General features: G+C 42.1%; 1 protein-coding gene across 1 annotated transcript in view; it reads right to left on the bottom strand.

Moving 5' to 3' along the window:
- trpm3 (transient receptor potential cation channel, subfamily M, member 3) overlaps nt 1-21,641 on the bottom strand; it is a 113,441-nt gene that overhangs the window by 33,381 nt on the left and 58,419 nt on the right. Inside the window, 3 exon segments of the mRNA XM_063897667.1 lie at nt 1,972-2,044; nt 12,892-13,015; nt 13,507-13,681. Of these exon segments, the coding sequence (XP_063753737.1) occupies nt 1,972-2,044; nt 12,892-13,015; nt 13,507-13,681 (372 nt within the window).

Here is a 21,641-nt window from a genome sequence, read left to right as displayed (position 1 = left end):
GCGCAGGATCTAATCCATTGTTTTAAAAAAGCTCTCGGGCAGGATGTGACTGATTTTTATTTTACACTAAAAGCCTTCTCATTCACTCAGCCGCAGAATGAGACCTGAATGTAAAATGACCCTCAGACTGTTTACCATAAAGCAATCATCTTGCACCGTTTTCGAAGTGTTCGCCTGTCATCCTTTCACTTCTATGATTTCCTTTTTCATTATTTGTCCAGTCTTTCTTTCATTTCAAACCCCACAATCATCTACATGCCATTCCTATCAAAATGTGCAATGCGTTGAATGGAAAAGTGTTTAAAAAGGTGCGCAGAAATGAAAAATGTAGCATCAGAGTTGACAGAACACATGAGTGATGCATGGGGAAAGTTATAGTGCAAGAGAGCAAGCGTCCGAGACAAACATCAGGAGGCGATGGATCGTCCACAGGAATCCTTCATCTTGACTGCGACACATAAACGATGTAGAACAGGTTTCTCTGTCCAAAACCCGCTTGTTTAGTATCTATGGAGCAACATGTTCCTCTTACGAATGATTTCTGACGTAGTCAATCATTTGTGTGTGCTCTAGTGTGTACCTCAAGTGTTCACATGTAAAGGTTTGAGGCAGAGCAAGTGGGCGTTGTTTGCGTCATATTCCTTGAATCCATACCAACTATTGACAAACCAATCGGAATAATTGAATATTGGTTCTGTGTGTGCGCTTGTGTGTGTAGAAGTGTGTTTATTTGCTATGTTGGCCCTCAATACGGTCCAATCCCTCGCCTATTGGTAAATGCATATTATTTTTATTACAGTTTCTTCCAGCTGTATATTTCTCTTTATATTGATGCCTGCGTCATGCTTTTAGTATGCGCTGTTTTTTGCACTGACAGATTCATTATTATATGTAGTGACGTGAGAATTACGAGAGGGGAAAAACCAATATCAATCTGGGCCTTTAAATCTCTGCGTGCTTTTCTGCAACTATTGAAATGCCCCCTGACGGTTGTATGACATAACCTGCGTACTGTGTGTAGAAATACTAAGCATACTCATTGGGATGCTGACCATCTGTAAGCATTAGAGGAACAATAGCTGAGTGTACAGTAATGTCATGTGTGCCTATCAAAAGTGATTATTGACCTCAAGGGGAATTAATTTGAGATATTCAATTGAAACACCAACTTTAAATTAGCTTCATTGGTGACTGTAAGAGTCTTTCTGTAATTACCTCTCTGGCCACAAGGTTAATGAGCAGCTGTGTTCATTCTAATTGATTATCAGGTGTTGTCGGGATATCAGGGATTCATTAGCATATAAAGTAGGAAACTGAACTCACTGAAGGCTTGAATGGCTTGAATAGCTGTTAGGCTACGAAAACGTCCTCACGTTTGAAGTAACGGTTCGATATTTTGTGAAATACACAAAATAGTACACACTGGGTGAGAGGATGGCTGTGCACTAATTATGTGGGCAAAAATCTGCCAAAAAGCACCAACATTTGAAGTGGACGGGTGGTTATGTGCCAGAGTATTTACGTGGCAACAAGAGCCAGGAGTTAGTGGACCAAGCCAGTTAATACTGCACTTACACTTGGACAGGCAGTGAGAAGAAGATCCAATCTCCTGACCATTTTTCAACTAAAACTCTAAGAAAGCACACGATATTATATCATCAAATCCTAATGCAAGTAAGCTGTGGAGTGTTCCTGCCCCAAGGTGATCACTAATTGCTTGATGAAGCTTTAAAAGAGAACAAAATAAGCACAGATGTTACATTTGTATTCCGGCGCTATGAACCGCCGTAGTGAAAACACACTTGTATGCTTTGAGATAAACTTAAACTGGGACAGTGAGAGGATTGCTTTCTGGAGTGATATCCTCCTTTAATGTACAGAAGCTTCCAAACAACCTTTGAGTGCGACTGTAGAAGTGGATCCACTTATTCATGCTCCAGCACACACACATAGATGCACACACACACCCACCTTTGAGTAATGCAGTGAGGATGGCAAGGTCAATGTCCTGATGGCCCTCTGATCCCATCCGGAAAACCGTTATCTGAGAGAGAGGGACGGAGTGAGAGAAAGAAGCAATCATTTTCCAATCAGTTTGGAAGTTAACTGGATTATTTGTTGTGTTTTTGGATGTATTGAATGAAGGATTAAGAACTTGGTCACATTTTGAGACGAAGCTGGATCAAACAGCTTCACTGAAAACGCTGAGGTGCGGGAGGAGAGGAGAGGAGGGGGAGGCTCTGATGCAATGCACTGTTTCTCTTCCTCAGAGAACATGACACAATTCTCAAATACTGTACAACTTGTAGGAAGGGGAATGACCGGATTCACCAAGAAGTCTGTCTATTTACCAAAGGTCTTTTATTTAGCTTTGTTTCTCTCCATGTTGTACGATCTCTGGATTCGTCTGTGTCGTCTAACACGCCTTTCAGCTGCATTTTTTATGACCTGTGCTAGATAAACTAATGGATGAAAGCCAAAGTCCGCTGAGAGGGAAGTCTGAGAAATGGGACAGTTTTTCTGGATTATTTCTCCTCTCTCAAATATAGCAACGCGTGTACACATGACCCGTGTGTGTGGGCTGACATGCTCAACCACGTGCATGCGTGAAGGGCACCTTGTGGGGAGTCGTGTACGGGGAGCATGCGTGTTCTGAATTCCTGACGAGCCATTCCTCTAATCCTTCCATCCACCCATCCATCTCCTCCCTCTCCTCCCTGCAGCCCATCTCCCTTTCCATCTCCCCCCGCTAAATAGCTTCATTTCATGGAGCTCCAGGAATCTGCGGTCTTTGCTGCCGCTGCTGCTTTCCCTCAGGCTGTGCTGCAATGTTCTAGGCTATCCCTCCTCTCTCTACATCTACTCCGTTGCAATCTAAATCCAAAAAGACTAATCTAATTCACTTCGATGATATAGAGTTTGTATTATTTGGCTCATTCATCAATTGCACACCACATGCTGATGACATGACGGCTCCTCCCAGAGAGAGTAATGAGGAGTGTGACATCATGAAACGCCTTAGACCTGGGTCATCTAATGCAAATGCAATTACTGTCAAGGGGATAATCAAATGCAGACTTTGCACTCTATGGTACATTATGCTCTTAGTTTTTTTGATTTTGTTTGTCACAAGCACAACACACAAAAAAATGCTTCCTCTGGAAGTGAGCATTTTCGTAGTGGCCAAACTGCGATACTACAACATCAGTGTCCCAGATGTCATTTAGGCCCAAAAATATTTGTTCCCATTTAAGAAACGTCTGTAAATCAGCAGAGTTGAGCTAACAAGACATCCCAGTACAAACCATAAGTCCTACAAGTTGCAAAATACGCTAAAAGCCTAATCCAGAGTTATTTTAATTGATTCATTTGACTGTGCCAAGACCAGATGTCAATGAACGGATTTGAGAAAGGACATAAGGAGAAGTCCATTGTGCATGCTCTGTGAGCTCAAGACCCCGATCCAATGATCCAGGAGTCCCTTTCATAGGAATAAACAAGGCCCGCCTCCAAAGCTGTGTCCAGTTCTCTTCAGACACCCATGGTGACATAGGATATTCTCTAAAACCCCCATTTTTAAATAAGTAAGTAGCCAAGTTACCAACTCGATCAGCTCCATACCTACTGAGAGGGTACTATCCACGGTATAAAATAAAATAAAAAACATTCTGGTATCAAGTTGGAGTTGAGCGAAGTCGATAGGAGCAATGCAGTGAGGTATAACCGTGTGTATGTGAGCTGCGGTGGTCAGTGTCAGCCTGTGTAATTAAAAGGTCTTTCTCCAGGAGGTATAGGAGTGCACTGGCTGTGAGGGTATTGATTTTGGACTTCATGAACGAGGACACAAGGACAGTGCAGTGTGTATTGTGTGATCTGCTGAACACAAATGCAATATAGTGATCTAACGGAGTGTATTGATGTATTTGTATGTGTGTTTAAGAGATGGATTTGACTTGTGTGTGATCTAACAGTGACAAAAAGGCTCTATAACACATAATTATGTAACAAACGTTATGCCGATAGTATGAAATGGTATACTCTTCCTGCTTGGCCTACAGTATTTAGATTAAGTTTTGCTAACATTACATATTTACACAGCTAACAGCCATATTTAGCATCACACAAATATGTTAGCTAGGGCACTTTGACACAGTTGTGCTAAATTTGGCCGACACCAGCCTAGTGCTGCCACTGGTCACAGAGAGAGGAGATATCAACGTTTGTATATTAGAGCTAAGTTACATGACATTCACCTCTGAATGGACTAAAGAAATTGCAGCAAGAGAGTTAAAGGGGGAAGGCTGCAGAAAACCCACCCATCCTTTTTAATACGTCTCTGGAAGTGACTCTAAAATAACTCTATTTGAAGTCTGTTGTATTTATGAATTTTTAATATGAAGTGTCTTTGAGTTTTTAGAAAAGTGCTCTATAAATAAAATGTATTATTATTATTAAGCTAATCGGGACAAAATCCTGTTCTGGCCACTTGTTCATTATCGCCACCATATTTATATCATTACAGCAACATGGAGAGTGCCCTTACAAATGTGTACACACACACACACACACACACACACACACACACACACACACACACACACACACACACACACACACACACACACACACACACACACACACACACACACACACACACACACACACACACACACACACACACACACACACACACACACACACACACACACACACACGTTTGCTATTGTTTCTGTTCTCCTCCATTCTCTCACCCTTACCTCCACATACTATATCTTCTTCCCACTTGCAATCACTAATCTAACAGCAACCTCCCACTAGCATGCTACACCCCCCCCCCCCCCCCCTGCATCACCACTGCATGCCTGATTCTTCCTCCCTATTCCTCAAGGTGACCCTGTGGATATGCGCTACCTGTTTTCATAAAGGCTCTAAAATACGGAGGCTAAGCTTTAGGACAATGCAGGGTTTAATCGCAACAATAACATGGACTCATCAAGAAGTGCAAGCAAAAATAAAAAAACAAAGCTTCTCCCCCATCTGTTTTTATCCTGTTGTACAGCGAAGACTTGACTGGAATACATTTATCAAAAGTGTTGACAGCTTTGTATATTTTTTCATGGTGTAGACTCACCATCTGTTCTACATTACTTTTCCAATGTGCTCGGTTCATGCTGTATCTTAAATATCTGAAAATGCTGATTGTATTTTGACCAACACCATCTTGGGGGTTTTTGTCTGTCATCCCAAGATTGGCAATGTTAAGGAAAGGATCTGTAGGATAAACGTGAGACAGGAGGAAAAGGGAAGCATGTGTAGCGTAAAGGAAACAGAAGGAGGGAGATTTAGTGTTTACAAATTCAAGACTGATCCGAGATTCGAAAGAGGCAGTGAAATCTTCCTCAGTGTTGCTGGAATCTGTTGGAGGATTCCCACATCTTCAGAGACGCTGAGCTACGAGCTTAACAGAGGATCAGTAAACTGCTCTTCACGCTGCAGTGAGCCAAGCTGATTGGAAAACATTCATCTTCATTTAACAGGCAAACATTCTGCTGATGCTGCGACATGTTCATACTGTACGAGACACATGGCCGACCCCCCACACACAACGGTGATGAGGCTCTGTGAGCGTACTGGGTCTCTAAAGCCTTACAATCCAAAGGTAAAGTCTTTATCGGGGAAGCACCCTATGTTTCCCTGATGATCAGACAGTTTATTTGAGAAGCTCGGGGGTCAAAATGTGTTAAACCACAACAATATTGAACTGTTAATTTATTTTCTGCTCCGATCACCAGCAGCTAATCTGAGCCAATCCACCATCACACTTTATGCTATTCACGAACCAATGATGCAACATTTTAACATGTGGGTTTGCATGTCAACCCAGACTTGCAATATTTAAACATGTGGGTTTGCACTTTAACCAGTCATTTTCACACAGTGGGTTTACTGCGAGCATTGAAGCTTGTATGTGGCATGGGATTTTACAGGCTCATAGGGTAGGCAAAACCCCCTACCATGTATTCTGTTATAATAAGTATAGAAGGGACTAAATGTCCTTGTTGTTTGCAATTTTGTATGTGTCCTTAGGTCCTAATTTCCGGGGTACACAGACACAGACAGATCATGTTACGGCCGTAAGATGCCGTTTTCGGTTTGTTATGATACCAGATTTTACAATTTGTCCAGCATTGTTTGGTCTGTAGGTGGTAGCTCTGTAGTGTCGATTGCATCTGAATGACAACATGCATATTGAACAACATTGGGCGATATATTGAAAACTCGCAAATCACTGTAAAATAACTGTGATTTTTTATTAGGACCACTTTTTATAACTATCTTAGTCCATTTTTATGTTTGTGATGAAAGTTTCAAATCATTTTTGACTCAATTCCTTAATCCCTAGTCTTTTTACATCACATTTGGTTTGCAAAATGTTCCCAGAAAATGTTTAGATTTTTATTCGTTACCACTCTAATTTGTCCCAAAAATCTCAACCCTCTAAAAAAAAAAAGTGGACCTACACAAATGACCACTTTGACGTCCATCACTGTCCCGTTTCCAGAGCATCTTCTGCGGTCCTTACAGACAATAACAATGGTCGCATTTCAGATCTGACAAAGCTCTACTAAGGCTTTTCTCTGTGGGAATCGGAGCAATAAATATTTAGACCTGTTATTATTACTTGCCGGGATAAACCATACGCCCCACATTTAGCGTGACAGCGACAGCAGATTAAAAAGAGGGAAATAAGTTCAGCTTTTCATTAAACTTTAAACTGATAAACTGCCCTGTCGGTGATCACTAAAGGAATTCCTCTCTCCGTGTTTAGCTCAAATTTTTCCCTGTGCCTCATTTTCACATTTGCTCTCCATTCAGACCACTTTTGTTTTCCTTCTCTCACTTCTTGTCTCATTTCCTCCCACCATATCCCTCTGTCATGGTCCATTTAAGTCACTCATCTTCCTCCTACTCCTTCATCGTTTCCATTATCAGGGAGGCGGGGGAACACTGCGGGTTGGTGGTTCCTCCTGAATATTTAATCCGAATTAAACATATAAGGCCTATTCTTCTCAATTATTTATACCGAGCTGGGAGATACCAGGACAGTCATCACAGATAAATAGAGTTGGATCATGAGGAGGTAAAGAGAGGCACTTTTAATAAGACCGAGATTTGGATTCTTGCAAAGATATGTTTAATTCTAAGTCCCTGGTTCACATGCAGAGTGTAGCGTGCATGTTTTACATTTGTATGAAATGGTTCCACCTTTATGTTGAAAGGATAAAAGACATGAGATGCATACGGAAAAGATAATTACCTTCTTCATCAAGACAAATTATCACTAATGTATCCTCGGCTTTCTTTTTAGTATTCTCTTTCATTGCACACGTATCACACGCCATCTACGCTTTACATCTGCTCTCCCATTTAAAACTCGAAAGCAAGCATATTGTGCATTGATTAGCTTTAGTATGATTTCCCCCCTCCCTCCCCATATGACTTTGGACCCAAAATGACTCACTGGGAGAGGATCCAGCACACTCCTAAATTAAACCAAATAAAAAAGCAAAGGAGATAAGTGGGACTATTGTTTCAGGCTGCAGAGAGCACTTCTCTGTTCTATAACTGTTGAATTCACAGCAACAAATGAATGCGACAAAATCATCATGTGGCAATTTGAAGGGAATCCAACCTGCCTTAAAGTTTAGGTAAGGATACAAACTTAAAATACAGAGGTAAACACAAACGCATACCTTTCAGTTTGTACACATACTGTATCTACGGTGGCTAGCGAGGCCATTAGGAGAAACGCGCTGCAGTTTAAAATAATTATGCAAATAAAAAGACACAAATGCAGAGAGATCTACTGGAGGGGCATTGGGTCATTGGCGGGGGGGGGGGGGGGGGGGGGGGGCTTGCTTGCTTTTGTGACATTAAAAACTCTTTAGCAACTTCGAACTCAGCGTCAATTATAGTCGATTGTGACAGATCGAGAATATGCTTCACAGCTGGTAGGAGGGGCATCAATGACCGCTAGGGGGGGCACGGCCCTCGAATGCCCCCCCTTAGCGCCGGCACTGCACAAATGTGCCAAAAGACATGCAAATGAAGAAACATCTTCACCAACTTGAGGAAACATGAGGAGCGCTTAATAAAATCGCTGCATAAACGAAAGGCTGCAAATACATAAATGCTGCAAAACACAATGGAAATGGGGACACTAAAAACTGATGCACACAGCTGGGACCGGGTTGCCTGTTGACATCTGGGGATTATAAAGTTGCTCAACTGTCCCTGGAAACTAACCTAAAATGTACGTCTTATTTTGACGATGTGATCACATGATTCCTTCAGATGTTATTGCAGATCTGCTGTAAGCTATCAAGCTAAAGAAGCTAAGCTAGTCATTTCATATATTTAGACAAACCACTTACACTTATACAGACTAGGTGATGTTTATTCATGTGCATGTGTCTTGGCACTTTATATTTGCATCGTGTTTGAAAGGGCAGCACGTTTCTCCTAATGTACAGCAAGTGTTTTGCATAGCTGCAGTGCAGGTCGGCCACCGTACAAACCAATGTATTGCCCCTAGGTTGAAAGCACAAACAGCCCTGAGTATGATAAACAAAGCTGAGGCTACAGGGAAATACCTGAAGCATAAGGTGTCAACATAACTAAATCAACATGCTCAAAAGAAGGGAAAATAGTGGGGCACGTCCTTTCTTTATTCTACTTCTCCTCTCAAACAGACACACACTCTCCCTCTCTGTCACACATTATCTCCAGCCAGTCACCTTTAGTCCTCTACTCTTAGGATGTTCTTCAGCGGAGCCAGGAAAATAAGAGCACAGGCGAGCTGGCACACAAACAAACACACACTTTCTCCCTCTCACAAACGCTACACTTTCTGAGCGCTGCACTTACCCAGGATAAACCCACGTTTGCTGCCAGTGTGAATCAGTGGACTTAACAGGTTTGTGACTCTGCTCTTTCCCGGGGTGATAAACACAGGTTTGGCACTATTTGGCTTTGGCAGACAAGTGTAAACACAGGTGTCGATAATTGCTATTGGATTGTAGTAGAGGTGCTTTAGAATCGGGTGCCATCCTCAAGGCCTGATAACTGTATTCATTCGAATGGTCAGCAGGAAGCGACTATAGACTGGTTGGAAAATAATGTGACTGATATCCACCTTCTCGTGTCACTACTGGTTTATAAAAAAGCAATACATGACAATAGAGGGGTTTAGTAATGATGGATTTTTGGAAGCCGACCCTGAAGTCAGCCACGCAAAGTCTCCATCAACAGAATTATTTAGATTTGTTTGCTCTGTGATACTAACTGGTTTTGTCCTAATGCTAAGCTAACATACAGTTTAGCGTGGTGTAGTTTATTATAATCTAGTTTTAACCACAGACCTTATTTAGTCATCTAACCACAACAACTTTCAAAAAAATACTGGCTTTGAGACAAGGGAACAGAAAATGCTAACTCATATCCAGGTTTTACGACTCATTCCTAAACTGCTCTATGGTCACAGTGAGTAATATAATGTACATCAGCATGGCGGCGTTTATTAGAACATAATGGAGAACATATCTTCATCTTGTGTTAACCACAGACCTTATTTCAGGCATCTAACCACATAACTTTCAAAAAAAATGCTGGCTTTGAGACAAGGGAACAGAAAGTGCTAAAATGCTAACTCACATCCAGGTTTTAGGACTCATTCCTGAACAGCTCTGTGGCCAAAATGCCAAACTTGCCAATAGGTGATGCAGTGACTATACTGTTTCTTCTGTGTATAGATCTGACAGATGCTCAACAGTTGTGTTTTAGTGGGTTGCATGTATTAAACCTGTGACCTCTTCGTGACGCTTTGTGTGATCGTTATGATAGTTTAGTTTGTTGTTAGGTTTGCAGTTTCCTTAGAAAAACTACTACGGCATAACTTAACCATTACAAGGGTTTATAATTACCTGTCACAGTGCTACACAGTGGACCATGCACATAGTAATTACTTTACAGGTGAACAGTTTGTTCCCCAAGCAGAACCACATTGTGACCTTAGCCTAATGTGTAGATCAGAATAACAAACAAGTGTAAAAAACAAAAAGTCCTGCAGGCCCCATATGGTGAACAGCAGTGGGAAAGTGCAGTAAAACATGATGTTCCCGTCCACTGGGAGATTTGTTTTAGCCTCATGCCAAAAGAGATGCACTACTTTTATCAAGTTGCAGGATTTTAATTATTGAGATTTGAAAAGTGGTTCATCGTGGCCTGATCCGAGGTCAAGTGAGTGACTTAACAGGATGGTAAACTAGCAGAAGAAGAAGGAGCTCCTCAAGAGCTAAAGGAAGGATATCATACATGGTCTTGTTCCTCTAATATAATCAGTCGACCATGCAGGGAAACACGTTTAACCACTTGTTTTTTAAGGTCTTGATACGAGTGTTTCCTGCCTTGCATGGGACATTTCACGCTTTACATTCTCCAATCACACACACAAACACACACAAACACACACACACACACGTACCAATCTGTGGTTTTGTGAGTGTGATCAGGAATGAAACCCCTATGATTTTCATCAACCTGATCAATAGGGGGCATGTGAAGTTACCTCAGTGACACATCTTTCTCTCTTTCTCCAATCATAATCAACGCTGGGCTTTTGGAGACTCTGTGCATGGAGTCAGGTTCACATGATTGCTGTATGTGTTCAGTAGGAAAAGCCAGATATTTTTTGGAAGACATTCAGAGAGGAGGACTGCTTCTAATGAATACATCATCATGGAATATACTATCAAGGATGTATGTCACTGTAAAAGATTGTTGCCATAGACAACTATTTGGTATTATTTTCAAACATACATGAACTTCAGCACCCTAAATAGCACCTACTGACTCTTTCATTTATCATGAAGGCTTATTAAATGGACATATATACACACTACTAGAGCTCTATCTCCTTACTTTTCCTGCATGAAGAGTGGTATAGCCCCACATTTGCATGTTTAAGACCATTTTCTTCCTTTTGAGGAAACAGAAATATACCTATTTGGCACTAAAACACAGGAATATCACTACAAATGGGAAACAGGGGGGCTGTGAAACACTTTCAATGCTCCGTTTTAGTATGGCAGTGTTAAAAAAAAGCAGAGGGGCAGCATCAGATTATCTGTCCTGTACAGCTGCTCCCGCTGAATGATTCACACAATGTTCTGCTCGGGTGTATTGTATTCAGGAGAAACATCAGCCGGAGCATCAGTCAGCCGCTGGAACCCCACTGACAACACAATCAATCCACTTTCACGCTGCTCAACCATGACCAATGCTGTATTGCCTACAAAATACTACAGTATCTTTGCTAATGTGTGTGTGGTTGTTTCATTTGTGCACATGCTAAGTGTGCTACTATTGTTAGAATAACGGCTGCACAATTCAGCGTAAATCATGAGAAATCACTCCTGGATCAAAGAAAGATTCACACCACCATCATTTCAAAATATTTTTTGGGCCAGAGAGGAAATGATATTACCCCCAAATATCACATCACAACTTAAACATCTGTATTTATAGTTATATCATTTTAAATGAACCGGCCTAGTCATAATAACTGATACTGGAAGGCTGTAGCATCATAAATACCTGGTTGAGTCATTTTAAACTTCCCCGTTTCAAGATGCTGAACTGTATTGTAGCCCAGCATTTTTACTTAAAGTGATACTATAAAGTGTTATTATAAATTCATAAGAACAATGCTGCTCGCAGCCGGGACTATAAACAGTCACTGATCCATAGAAAATACAGTGTACACTTTGTTCAAAATGAGTTGAGGCAGGAGCAACCAAGTAGCAAATAGTTGCTGCAAAACTAAGATACAGTAAAAGCTGCTAGCTGTTTGTCTGCGTCATAGAGTGAGTGTTGCACTTATAAGTTTGTGTGTGTGTGTGTGTGTGTGTGTGTGTGTGTGTGTGTGTGTGTGTGTGTGTGTGTGTGTGTGTGTGTGTGTGTGTGTGTGTGTGTGTGTGTGTGTGTGTGTGTGTGTGTGTGTGCTTGCATGCACTGCCACTGAATTTCAATCACAATGTGGGTGACATATCACACTATGACTGTGGCAGCAAGCGTCATGCCCCCTGCTACTGTATATCAAATGTATATGAGGGGCCGTTTAGGCCATAACACACTGGAATTCTCATAAATGTACCATGACAAATGTTTGCTAACACACACACACACACACACACACACACACACACACACACACACACACACACACACACACACACACACACACACACACACACACACACACACACACACACACACACACACACACACACACACACACACACACACACACACACACCGTGCCGAAAGGGTGCAGCATCTCAAGGTGGAGGCCCTTTGGTCCCCGACGTCCTCTGAATTCATTTACATCCACTTAACATTACATGTCATGAATAAAAGATGCTTCAATAATTGGTACAATAAAATGTTAAGATGAGCAAGCTTCATTTGACTAATCCATCTGTTCCTCTTTCATACATTTAATGCTTCTTCTTTAAACAGCCGACACGTCAAAGATTGAATAAATGTTTATCCAGTGTTATTAGTGGCGCACGACGGTCTGTGAATCTGTCAGAATATCAACATCTTATGAACATACTGCGTGTATGTTGGGCTTTTCTGCTTCTGCAAATATACTCATGCAAATATGCACATGTTTCCACTGGCATGTGTGTGTGTGTGTGTGTGTGTGTGTGTGTGTGTGTGTGTGTGTGTGTGTGTGTGTGTGTGTGTGTGTGTGTGTGTGTGTGTGTGTGTGTGTGTGTGTGTGTGTGTGTGTGTGTGTGTGTGTGTGTGTGTGAACGTGACACTCACCAGTTCCTTCTTCTTCATGCACTCCATGAGAATGATGAACAGATGCTGCGCCTGTGTGCGGCTGTAGGTGAAAGTCTTCTGGATGGTCACCAGTAACTGGTCTCTCAGAGACTCGTTAATTATGCTGCAGAGGTGTGGAGGAAAAAGGGTGTGTCAGGTGGGGGGTCAGATCGTGGGAAGGTGAATAAAACAGTGAGGGGGAAGCAGGAAAATTAGATTTGCTTGGCAGTAAGGGAAACCAAGGTTGACTGATTCCTTGAAATGTGATTGTGCAGGTTTACCTTCATCTGTAACTAGATATTTGAAGCTGTAAAAACTATCATTTACTTATAGTGTGTCCCAAATGTTTGCTCCTCACACGTTTCAGAAGACATTTTGCAAGTTCTCACCTGCTTTAAGGTAACAAACTCCTTTTACAACAGGGGCCAATCTCTAAGTTATGAGCCGTATACTGTATGTTAAACCTGATCTAAGGCTATTTTGTTGGTGAAAATACTCTAAAACAACCAACATCTTTGAAATTCTGATACAAACACTCTTCACTTATTGGCTAACAAGTGTATCAATAAGCATCTTTCATCTGATTACAGCATCATGTCATGGGTGAATGCATACCCCCCCTCTTCAGAATATTTGTGTCCGAAGGCCAAGATGTCCGAGGCCCTGCCGCTGCCATCACACACCACCACGGGGACGGGAGGTGTGTCCCTGAGGTACTCCAGCACTATGGAGATCACATTAGGGCCTCCTTCCACGATAAGAGCCACCACCGGCACACCCTGACCGATACCTGCACATGAAAACAAAACAAGGGTTAAAAAACACAGAGGAAGAGATTTAAATGTGAGGAAGAAAGAAGGCATTTAAGGATAGGAGAAAAAACAGAAGGGGGATAGTCAATTAAAAGGCTTCATTTCATCAGCGGTCACTGATCTATAAATACAAAAAGCTAAATCTAAAAGTGATAACGAGGGCCAAATATAACACCTGTGATGTCTCATGACAGAACTGTCAAAACACTTTCTAATTATAGCAGAGAGGTTTTTTTTTAAAAGCACCTGTACCAAAAATACCCACCCTGCTTTGTTCCTGTGGCATGGGTGTGTGTGTGTGTGTGTGTGTGTGTGTGTGTGTGTGTGTGTGTGTGTGTGTGTGTGTGTGTGTGTGTGTGTGTGTGTGTGTGTGTGTGTGTGTGTGTGTGTGTGTGTGTGTGTGTGTGTGTATGTGTGTGGGAGAGTAAGTTTCAATGACGATAACACAAAATGGCGCCTTGCCTGATAATCACATGCTATTTAGGGTAATTATAAATAATTAGCTGATTGTTTCTTTTCATGGTGTGACTGACTCTGCACTAGTGAACTAAACTGAAGGTAAGAAAGTAATTGCAAAACTCTCGGAGGAATCTGCTGCTTCTCGCTTTATTTCAATAGTTCTTACACTGAACATCTATCATGCTCATTTCCAGGTTCATATTTGTATTCTGTGCCTGTATGATATATTTCCATGTGCTGCAGCACCTCTTTTCACCCTCTGTCTGAAACCAGAGCCCAGATTGCTCTGATTGGTTAGCTGACTGGCTCTGTTGTAATTGGTCAATAGCTCAGAGATGTCCCGCCCCTTTAGCCTATCACGTACAATGTGTCGGAGCGCTAGCCAAAAGAAGCACAAGTGTTACATAGTGATGTCACTATGTTACAGAAGTAAACAAAGGAGTCCAATGGAGGGTTTCAGGCGGGGAGAGAAATTCCCTCTGGTGAGAACTTTGGGATGTAAGCCTTTGCAGAACATTGAAATGCCCAAAAACCTATATAACACACTACAGGAAAAGGTTAAAGCCCCTAAAGCACAAGAGGGACTCTTTAAGAAAGCGCACACCCTGTTGACCCCAGAGTCTCATTCTTTCTTAGCCCCCTTTATTGTGGTCTCAGTCCAATCCATTTCCTAATACTTCCTCACTTTACTCTGCCTTCCCTTCTGTTTCATTAGGTTGTGTCTTCTACCTGCTGTTTTGAGTCATCTAATTCAAAAGCTGTGTAAGTGCTGCATGTTCCCCGCCATTCAAGGTTTCAAGGTTTCAAGGTTTCAAGGTTTTATTTGTCATATGCACAGCAGATACAGCGTATATGTTGGCAATGAAAATCTTATGTCGCGTGCTCCTCCAACAACTCAACATACATGGTGCAAATAACATAAATAAAATAGTGCAAAAAGAGAGAAGAATATTTACAATAACAACAATAAAGATTTGAGGATGTGAAATATATACATATGTGGAATACATTGAAAGTATTTAAACACTTTACACTGTTGAATGAGGAGGTATGGACAGATGCATATATTATGTATAGCAGATGTATATGATATGTATAATATATAGATATGTGTACTATAAACAGATATGTATGGCAGATGTGTATAATATATATATATATGTATGTGTGTACTATAAACAGATGTGAGTAGACATTCACACAGCTCAGGAGTTCAGTAGTCTTATAGCCTGTGGTATAAAACTGTCTCTGAGTCTGGTGGTCTTGGTCCGGATGCTGCGGTACCGTCTGCCAGACGGCAGCAGACAGAACAGATTGTTGCTGGGGTGATGGGGGTCCTTTAATATCCTACCGGCCTTCTTCCTACACCGCTGGGTGTAGAGGTCCTCCATGGATGGCAGCTCCGTCCTGGTGATGTGCTGAGCAGTTTTCACCACCCTCTGTAGAGTCTTACGGTTGAGGGCGGTGCAACTGCCATACCAGGCGGTGATGCAGCCAGTCAGGATACTCTCGATGGTGCACCTGTAGAAGTTGCAGAGTATCCTGGAGTCCATGTTGAACTTCCGCAGCCTGCGGAGGAAGAAGAGCCGCTGTCGAGCCGTCTTGGATATGACCCTGGTGTGATGTGTCCATGTCAGGTCCTCACTGATGTTTACCCCGAGGAACCTGAAGCTGCTGACTCTCTCCACAGGATTCCCGTCGATGGTGATGGGTGTGTGTGCCTCTCTCTGCCTCTTCCTGTAGTCCACAATCAGCTCCTTTGTTTTGCTGACGTTGAGATGGAGGTTGTTGTCCTGGCACCAAGATGTCAGGGCTCTGACCTCCTCTCTGTACGCTGTCTCGTCGCCGTCTGTGATCAGGCCGATGACGGTCGTGTCGTCAGCAAACTTGATGATGGCGTTGGAGCTGTGTGTGGCCACGCAGTCGTGCGTGAACAGGGAGTAGAGGAGAGGGCTGAGCACACAACCCTGAGGGGCTCCGGTGTTGAGGGTCAAGGTGGAGGATGTGATGTTCCCCATCCGCACTGCCTGGGATCTGCCCGTCAGGAAGCTCATGATCCAGTCACAGAGGGCGCTGTTGAGCCCAAGGTCCCTGAGCTTAATGATGAGCTTGGAGGGCACAATGGTGTTGAATGCTGAACTGTAGTCAATGAACAGCATTCTCACATAAGTGTTCCTCTGGTCCAGGTGGGAGAGGGCAGTGTGGAGGGTGAGGGAGATGGCATCATCCGTGGACCTGTTTGCTCTGTAGGCACCTCATCCTGGTCTGCATAATTCACAGAAGAGAAAGCCTGTCTCTCAAACACGCAGGCAGACGAGCACATACAGATGCGTGCCTACATACTGTATCGCTTGTACGTACGCACACACAAACACAAGAACTTTCACAATTTCACAAGCGCACCACCATTACGCTTTCCCTCGCACAGCCTCATGCGGCCTTGTAACAGGGACAGTTACATAAGTGGAATATTTTCGGGGCTTTGACTACTTCGGAGAGGTACAACGTCTCTGTGCCACAACACATCACACAACCGGAGATCAACAGAGCAGGAAGTGAGAGGGAAGCAGATTAATAACATTTGCTTTCTGATATTTAATTTGCCTTCGGATGTCTATTTTTTGCTTTATCTGCATCTGTGCAGTTTTAGTCTGATCAAGCCTCGATATATTGATGACTGGGGAGCTTTGGATGCAGAGTGGCAGCATCTAATGCAGATTAACGCACAAATGAGACCCACAAGAGGCAGTTGAGGAGGGGAAAGCACAGCTGTGTCGTGGCTAATTGGTAGCATACCCAAACACACACAAATAATGATACACACACACACACACACACACACACACACCACAAACGAGAGAAAAGTTCTCTGTTGCCAGAAATACCGTGGAGACATATTAGGATGGCTTTTTGACCTCTGCTTCACACTCACGATGAGAGACAGTTGACTTTGATGTCTGGAAACAGGGCGGACCATTCATTCGGATAAAAGCGCAGACGCCCAAAAGGTTTTTACTGTTTCCTCCGTCAACAGACTTACAGTCAATGGCCCCAAAAATGTTAAAATATTACTAATTGTAACTTTATTTTTATAGCACCTGTCATGCAAGATGAGTGCTTTTCAGAGCAAGATAGGACACATAAAAACAATGACAACGAGAGAAAAACACAACTAAAATAAGTTGTAAAAACAAAACGGAAAGAGATTTAAAAAACATAAAACATGAACCATTATAGCACTAACATTAAAAGGCAAACATATAAAAATCTAAGTCTTTATTTCCTGCTGTTTTACATAATTGTCCTTGCAGAACATTTAAGTGGATCAAATCATTATCTGTGTAAAAACATCAATAAGTAATCTCAGTGTTTGAGGCTGAGGAAAGGCTCTTTTTTTAGTTGTAGAATAATGTTTTTATTGGAAGTTTTCTTAATCCCAGGATATGACCACTAAAAACTGCCCTCAGTCTGCTGCTGTGACCAAAGACTCGATTTAAAGTCCTAGAATTGGCAGTGCTACCGATCGGCCAACTACTGCTGCTACCGAACCTACAATTTATTATTCTTTCAAATGTAATCCGGTGATTGTTCAACATCTGAGAGCCCTTTGAGTTATTTCATTTGTGGAGGCGGATTCTGTGGTGTGAATTCTCTCTTTATATTGAATAAAACACTGAGTGGTTACACAAGACGGCACTTTCAGAACAGAATCTTTTGTTCTACAAATAGAGGAAATGTAAACTCACAGCTGGAGAGATAATCTGTTGGAGAACTGATTGAAGTTGCTATTCAAACATTTCTGTGTTTTACTCCTGCTTATTTCTCACAATACTTCTACTGTATGTCCAAACATTGAGGTGGGACTCCATATATAAAGGAGGAACATCTGTAATGCACATGCACTTCATTAAAGTGGAAACACTGTTTTTCTATCTAAAAAAGTAGAGGTGTAACCCAGTGCTGAGTACACCGTAGCAGTGATACTTACTGAACGTTTCAGATACATTTATTTGTACTCCTATTTATTATGTCTATTATATTCCTCTTTGCTGTTAATATACACCCCCGGAAAAAATCAAGAGACCACTTATCGGTTTCTCTAGTTTTATTTTTTATAGTTACGTCTTTTGAGTTACATGATTTTAATTTTTTATTGTATTCTATAAACTACTGGCAATTTGACTCTGTTTTGGAATTCAACACACACTGGAATGGCTGCCATACATGTAGTGATAAAGAATTAAAAAAATATTGGAGTGGTCTCTTAATTTTTTCCGCAGCTATATAATATAAATAGAAACAAATTGAAAATAATACTGCAATCTCACATCATTTTGCAGGTTCCTTTTCTGTTTCCTGACCTTCTCCATATTTTGGCAGAAAGAGAGGCACAAGCAGGCCGTAGATGCAAAGCCAGTTATATTTTAGTAGAAAATGGTTTTACTTCTGTCAATATGCTATCACTTGGGTTGCTATCAAATTGCTGTTTATTAGATACACTGCCTGGCCAAAAAAAAGGTCACACACTCTAATATTTCGTTGGACCGCCTTTAGCTTTGAGTACGGCACGCATTCGCTGTGGCATCGTTTCCACAAGCTTCTGCAACGTCACTACACTTATTTCTGTCTTGCGTTAATTTTTCGCCAAGATCTTGTATTGATGACGGGAGATTCGGACCACTGCGCAAAGTCTTACAGCACATCCCAAAGATTCTCAATCGGGTTCAGGTCTGGACTCTGTGGGGGCCGATCCATGTGTGAAAATGATGTCTCATGCTCCCTGAACCACTCTTTCACAATTTGAGCCCGATGGATCCTGGCATTGTCATCTTGGAACATAACCGTGCCATCAGGGAAGAAAGAATCCATTGATGGAATAACCTGGTCCTTCAGTATATTCAGGGAGTCAGCTGACCTCTTTCTTTGGGCGCATAACGTTGCTGAACCTAGACCAGATCAACTGCAGCAACCCCAGATCATAGCACTGCCCCCACAGGCTTGGCCAGGCAGTATATAAAGATATAATAGGATCTTTAACTGTTTTCAATAGTCAAAAAACAATTGAGTCCCAAAGTTGGAGTTGGGAAATAACAGTGACAATGCAGTTTATTCTGCTGATTCCTTAAATACACACTCTAAAAACTATTTCCTTACTCTATACTGTCTCTCTCGACATATTCAGTTTTTCCAGCTCCTATTCTTATAATTTACTGTATCTGTGATACATTCACACACTCCAACGCATCAGTTAACCCAATCAGAAACCCCCTACTCTCTCCCCAGTCTCTCTTTATCTTATACATAGTTTTAACCCAGTGCCCACAACTTCTCTCTCCGGAGGTAAAACTACTGTGAAGCTGTGTGAAAAAAAGCAGATTGAAGAAGAAATGGAGAGAGGTGTTGGAGGAGACTCCGCGGCCACAATTTTTCTAAATTTATCCAGCCTGGAAGACGAGGAAGTAACGAGGAGGAGAGGGATTTAGGGAGGGAAAAGGTTTGCGTGTAAGCAGGGCATACATAACATGCTTAAATGGTCCTAATTAAGGAACCAGCTATGACTCATCCTCTGCGTGTGTGTGTGTGTGTGTGTCTGTGTGTGCGTGGGTGTGTGCGAGTGGCTGCGAATTTGTCCTTGCATGTGTCAAATTAGTATCAGCATGACTGGAGGAGGTGTGCTACTGTATGTGGGTCGTTGTCTTCACTATTCCACCACACCATAAAAAAAACTCTAGCAGCAATTAAAGGAGACGGGAAACAGCAGATATGTGAGGGTAACATGAATCAACAAGCAACAGAACAAAAGGTCAGAGAGCAGGGGTAAATTGGACATGTGTGTTGTTACATCAACCCATCCTGTCCTTTTTTACTGCAAAGGAAATTGAATCCGATATACAGTATGTGCCATCTTTTACTCAGTAATTCTAGTCGAGTTGAAGTGTTACCAAGGCCGGCCGCCACAGAGAATCAATCATAAAGGGCGTTATTGATCGGGAAAAATACATTTACAACTTGGAAATTGAGGTTAAAGGATTTTTAACTCCGCTGATTTGTGTGTTGGCGAGCACTCTCCATCAATGTGAGATCCCACAAAGTCAAATAAATTGTAAATGAAAGTGTGTCAAAGGTCGTCTGGATTTCATTCTGATACGAGACGCTTTGAATGAGGAATTCTTTAATAAAACCGTGTCTTACTTTGACTTGTCCTTGCCAAAACACTGTGTATTCGACTCATTTAACCATCATCAACTAAGGGGATACCGCTAGTCTGCACTGACTTTAAATGATCTATTAAAGCGACCGTTAAAAATGTCAGTACATCAAAGAATCTACAGCCCCCCCTCCCTACTAAATTTGCCATTTTGTTTTTGTATTGGCCTTCATTGGACTCCTTTGTTTACTTCCACAACATCACTTTGTAACATCCCCACTTCTCTTGGTTAGTGCTCCAACACATTGTAGTGATAGGCTAAGGGGCGGGACATCTCTAAGCGGTTGACCAATCAAAACAGAGCCGGCCAGCTCACCAATTGGAGAAGACTGGGCTCTGGTTTCAGACAGAGGGTGAAAAGAGGTGCTGCGGCACAGGCAGTATGAGAACAATAAAGAGCTTTCTGACCGTTAAATCATAGAGACATGTCCCAGGAGAGGAATAAAATACAAATGAACCTGAGAATGAGCAGAATATGTCCTCTATAACATCGCTACAGGTCATCTACCAGAGCATCTCCACCCCTCCCACTTTTCCAAAGGACATTAACCCGCAGTTCACACTACTGATCATGCACTCAAATGCTTTCCACACCAGGAAACATGTTGTCATCCACGCACATCCTCCACCTGGAGCCATACCTGCAGCAAGTCTTGTATGAAACCATGCTCACTAGTGGCTCTGTTATCTCTCCACCACAGGGTTGAACACTCTGGCGGTTCACGGTTATCTTTTCGACATGTTTTTCTGTATCCATTCGTGCACACCTTACACCTGAGGACTTCCACTGTCCCCTCGTGTCGTTGCAGTTATTCTCACGTGCTCGGAAATATGTTATTTACTGATCCACTCCGACAATGGGGCTCATGAATAAATGTATACGTCAAAGAGAACTTGTAAACATTACCTTTGAATATACATTCTTGCACACGATTAACAGGCTTTGCTAAATAAAATGTCCTTGCTATTTATCTTTAATTGCGTTCAATCAGTAGAGGGTGACATTTCTAAGCCGGTTTCACACAGTGAGCATGCAGCTGTGAGAAATGTGTCAAAGAAAAAAGATCCACCAAGTAATTCCTTTAGTCACACAGTTGGGCAGCGTTGTCGAAAAAAGGGTATTTGAAATCTATTTTCAAGAAAAATCAGGAGTTTTTCGGGCACTCGTAGTGCTTGACAGAAGAGTATTATCCCCCCTCTTGACTTCCCATGTACCATAGCTTAGCAATAATCTCCTCTGTATGGGCTGCTCCACAGTGGAGGTCACCATG

This window comes from Eleginops maclovinus, chromosome 12, assembly GCF_036324505.1.
Source record: "Eleginops maclovinus isolate JMC-PN-2008 ecotype Puerto Natales chromosome 12, JC_Emac_rtc_rv5, whole genome shotgun sequence".
In the NCBI taxonomy this organism is placed as follows: domain Eukaryota; kingdom Metazoa; phylum Chordata; class Actinopteri; order Perciformes; family Eleginopidae; genus Eleginops; species Eleginops maclovinus.
Note: the sequence above shows the minus strand (reverse complement) of the source record. Positions and strands in the feature narration are given on the sequence as shown.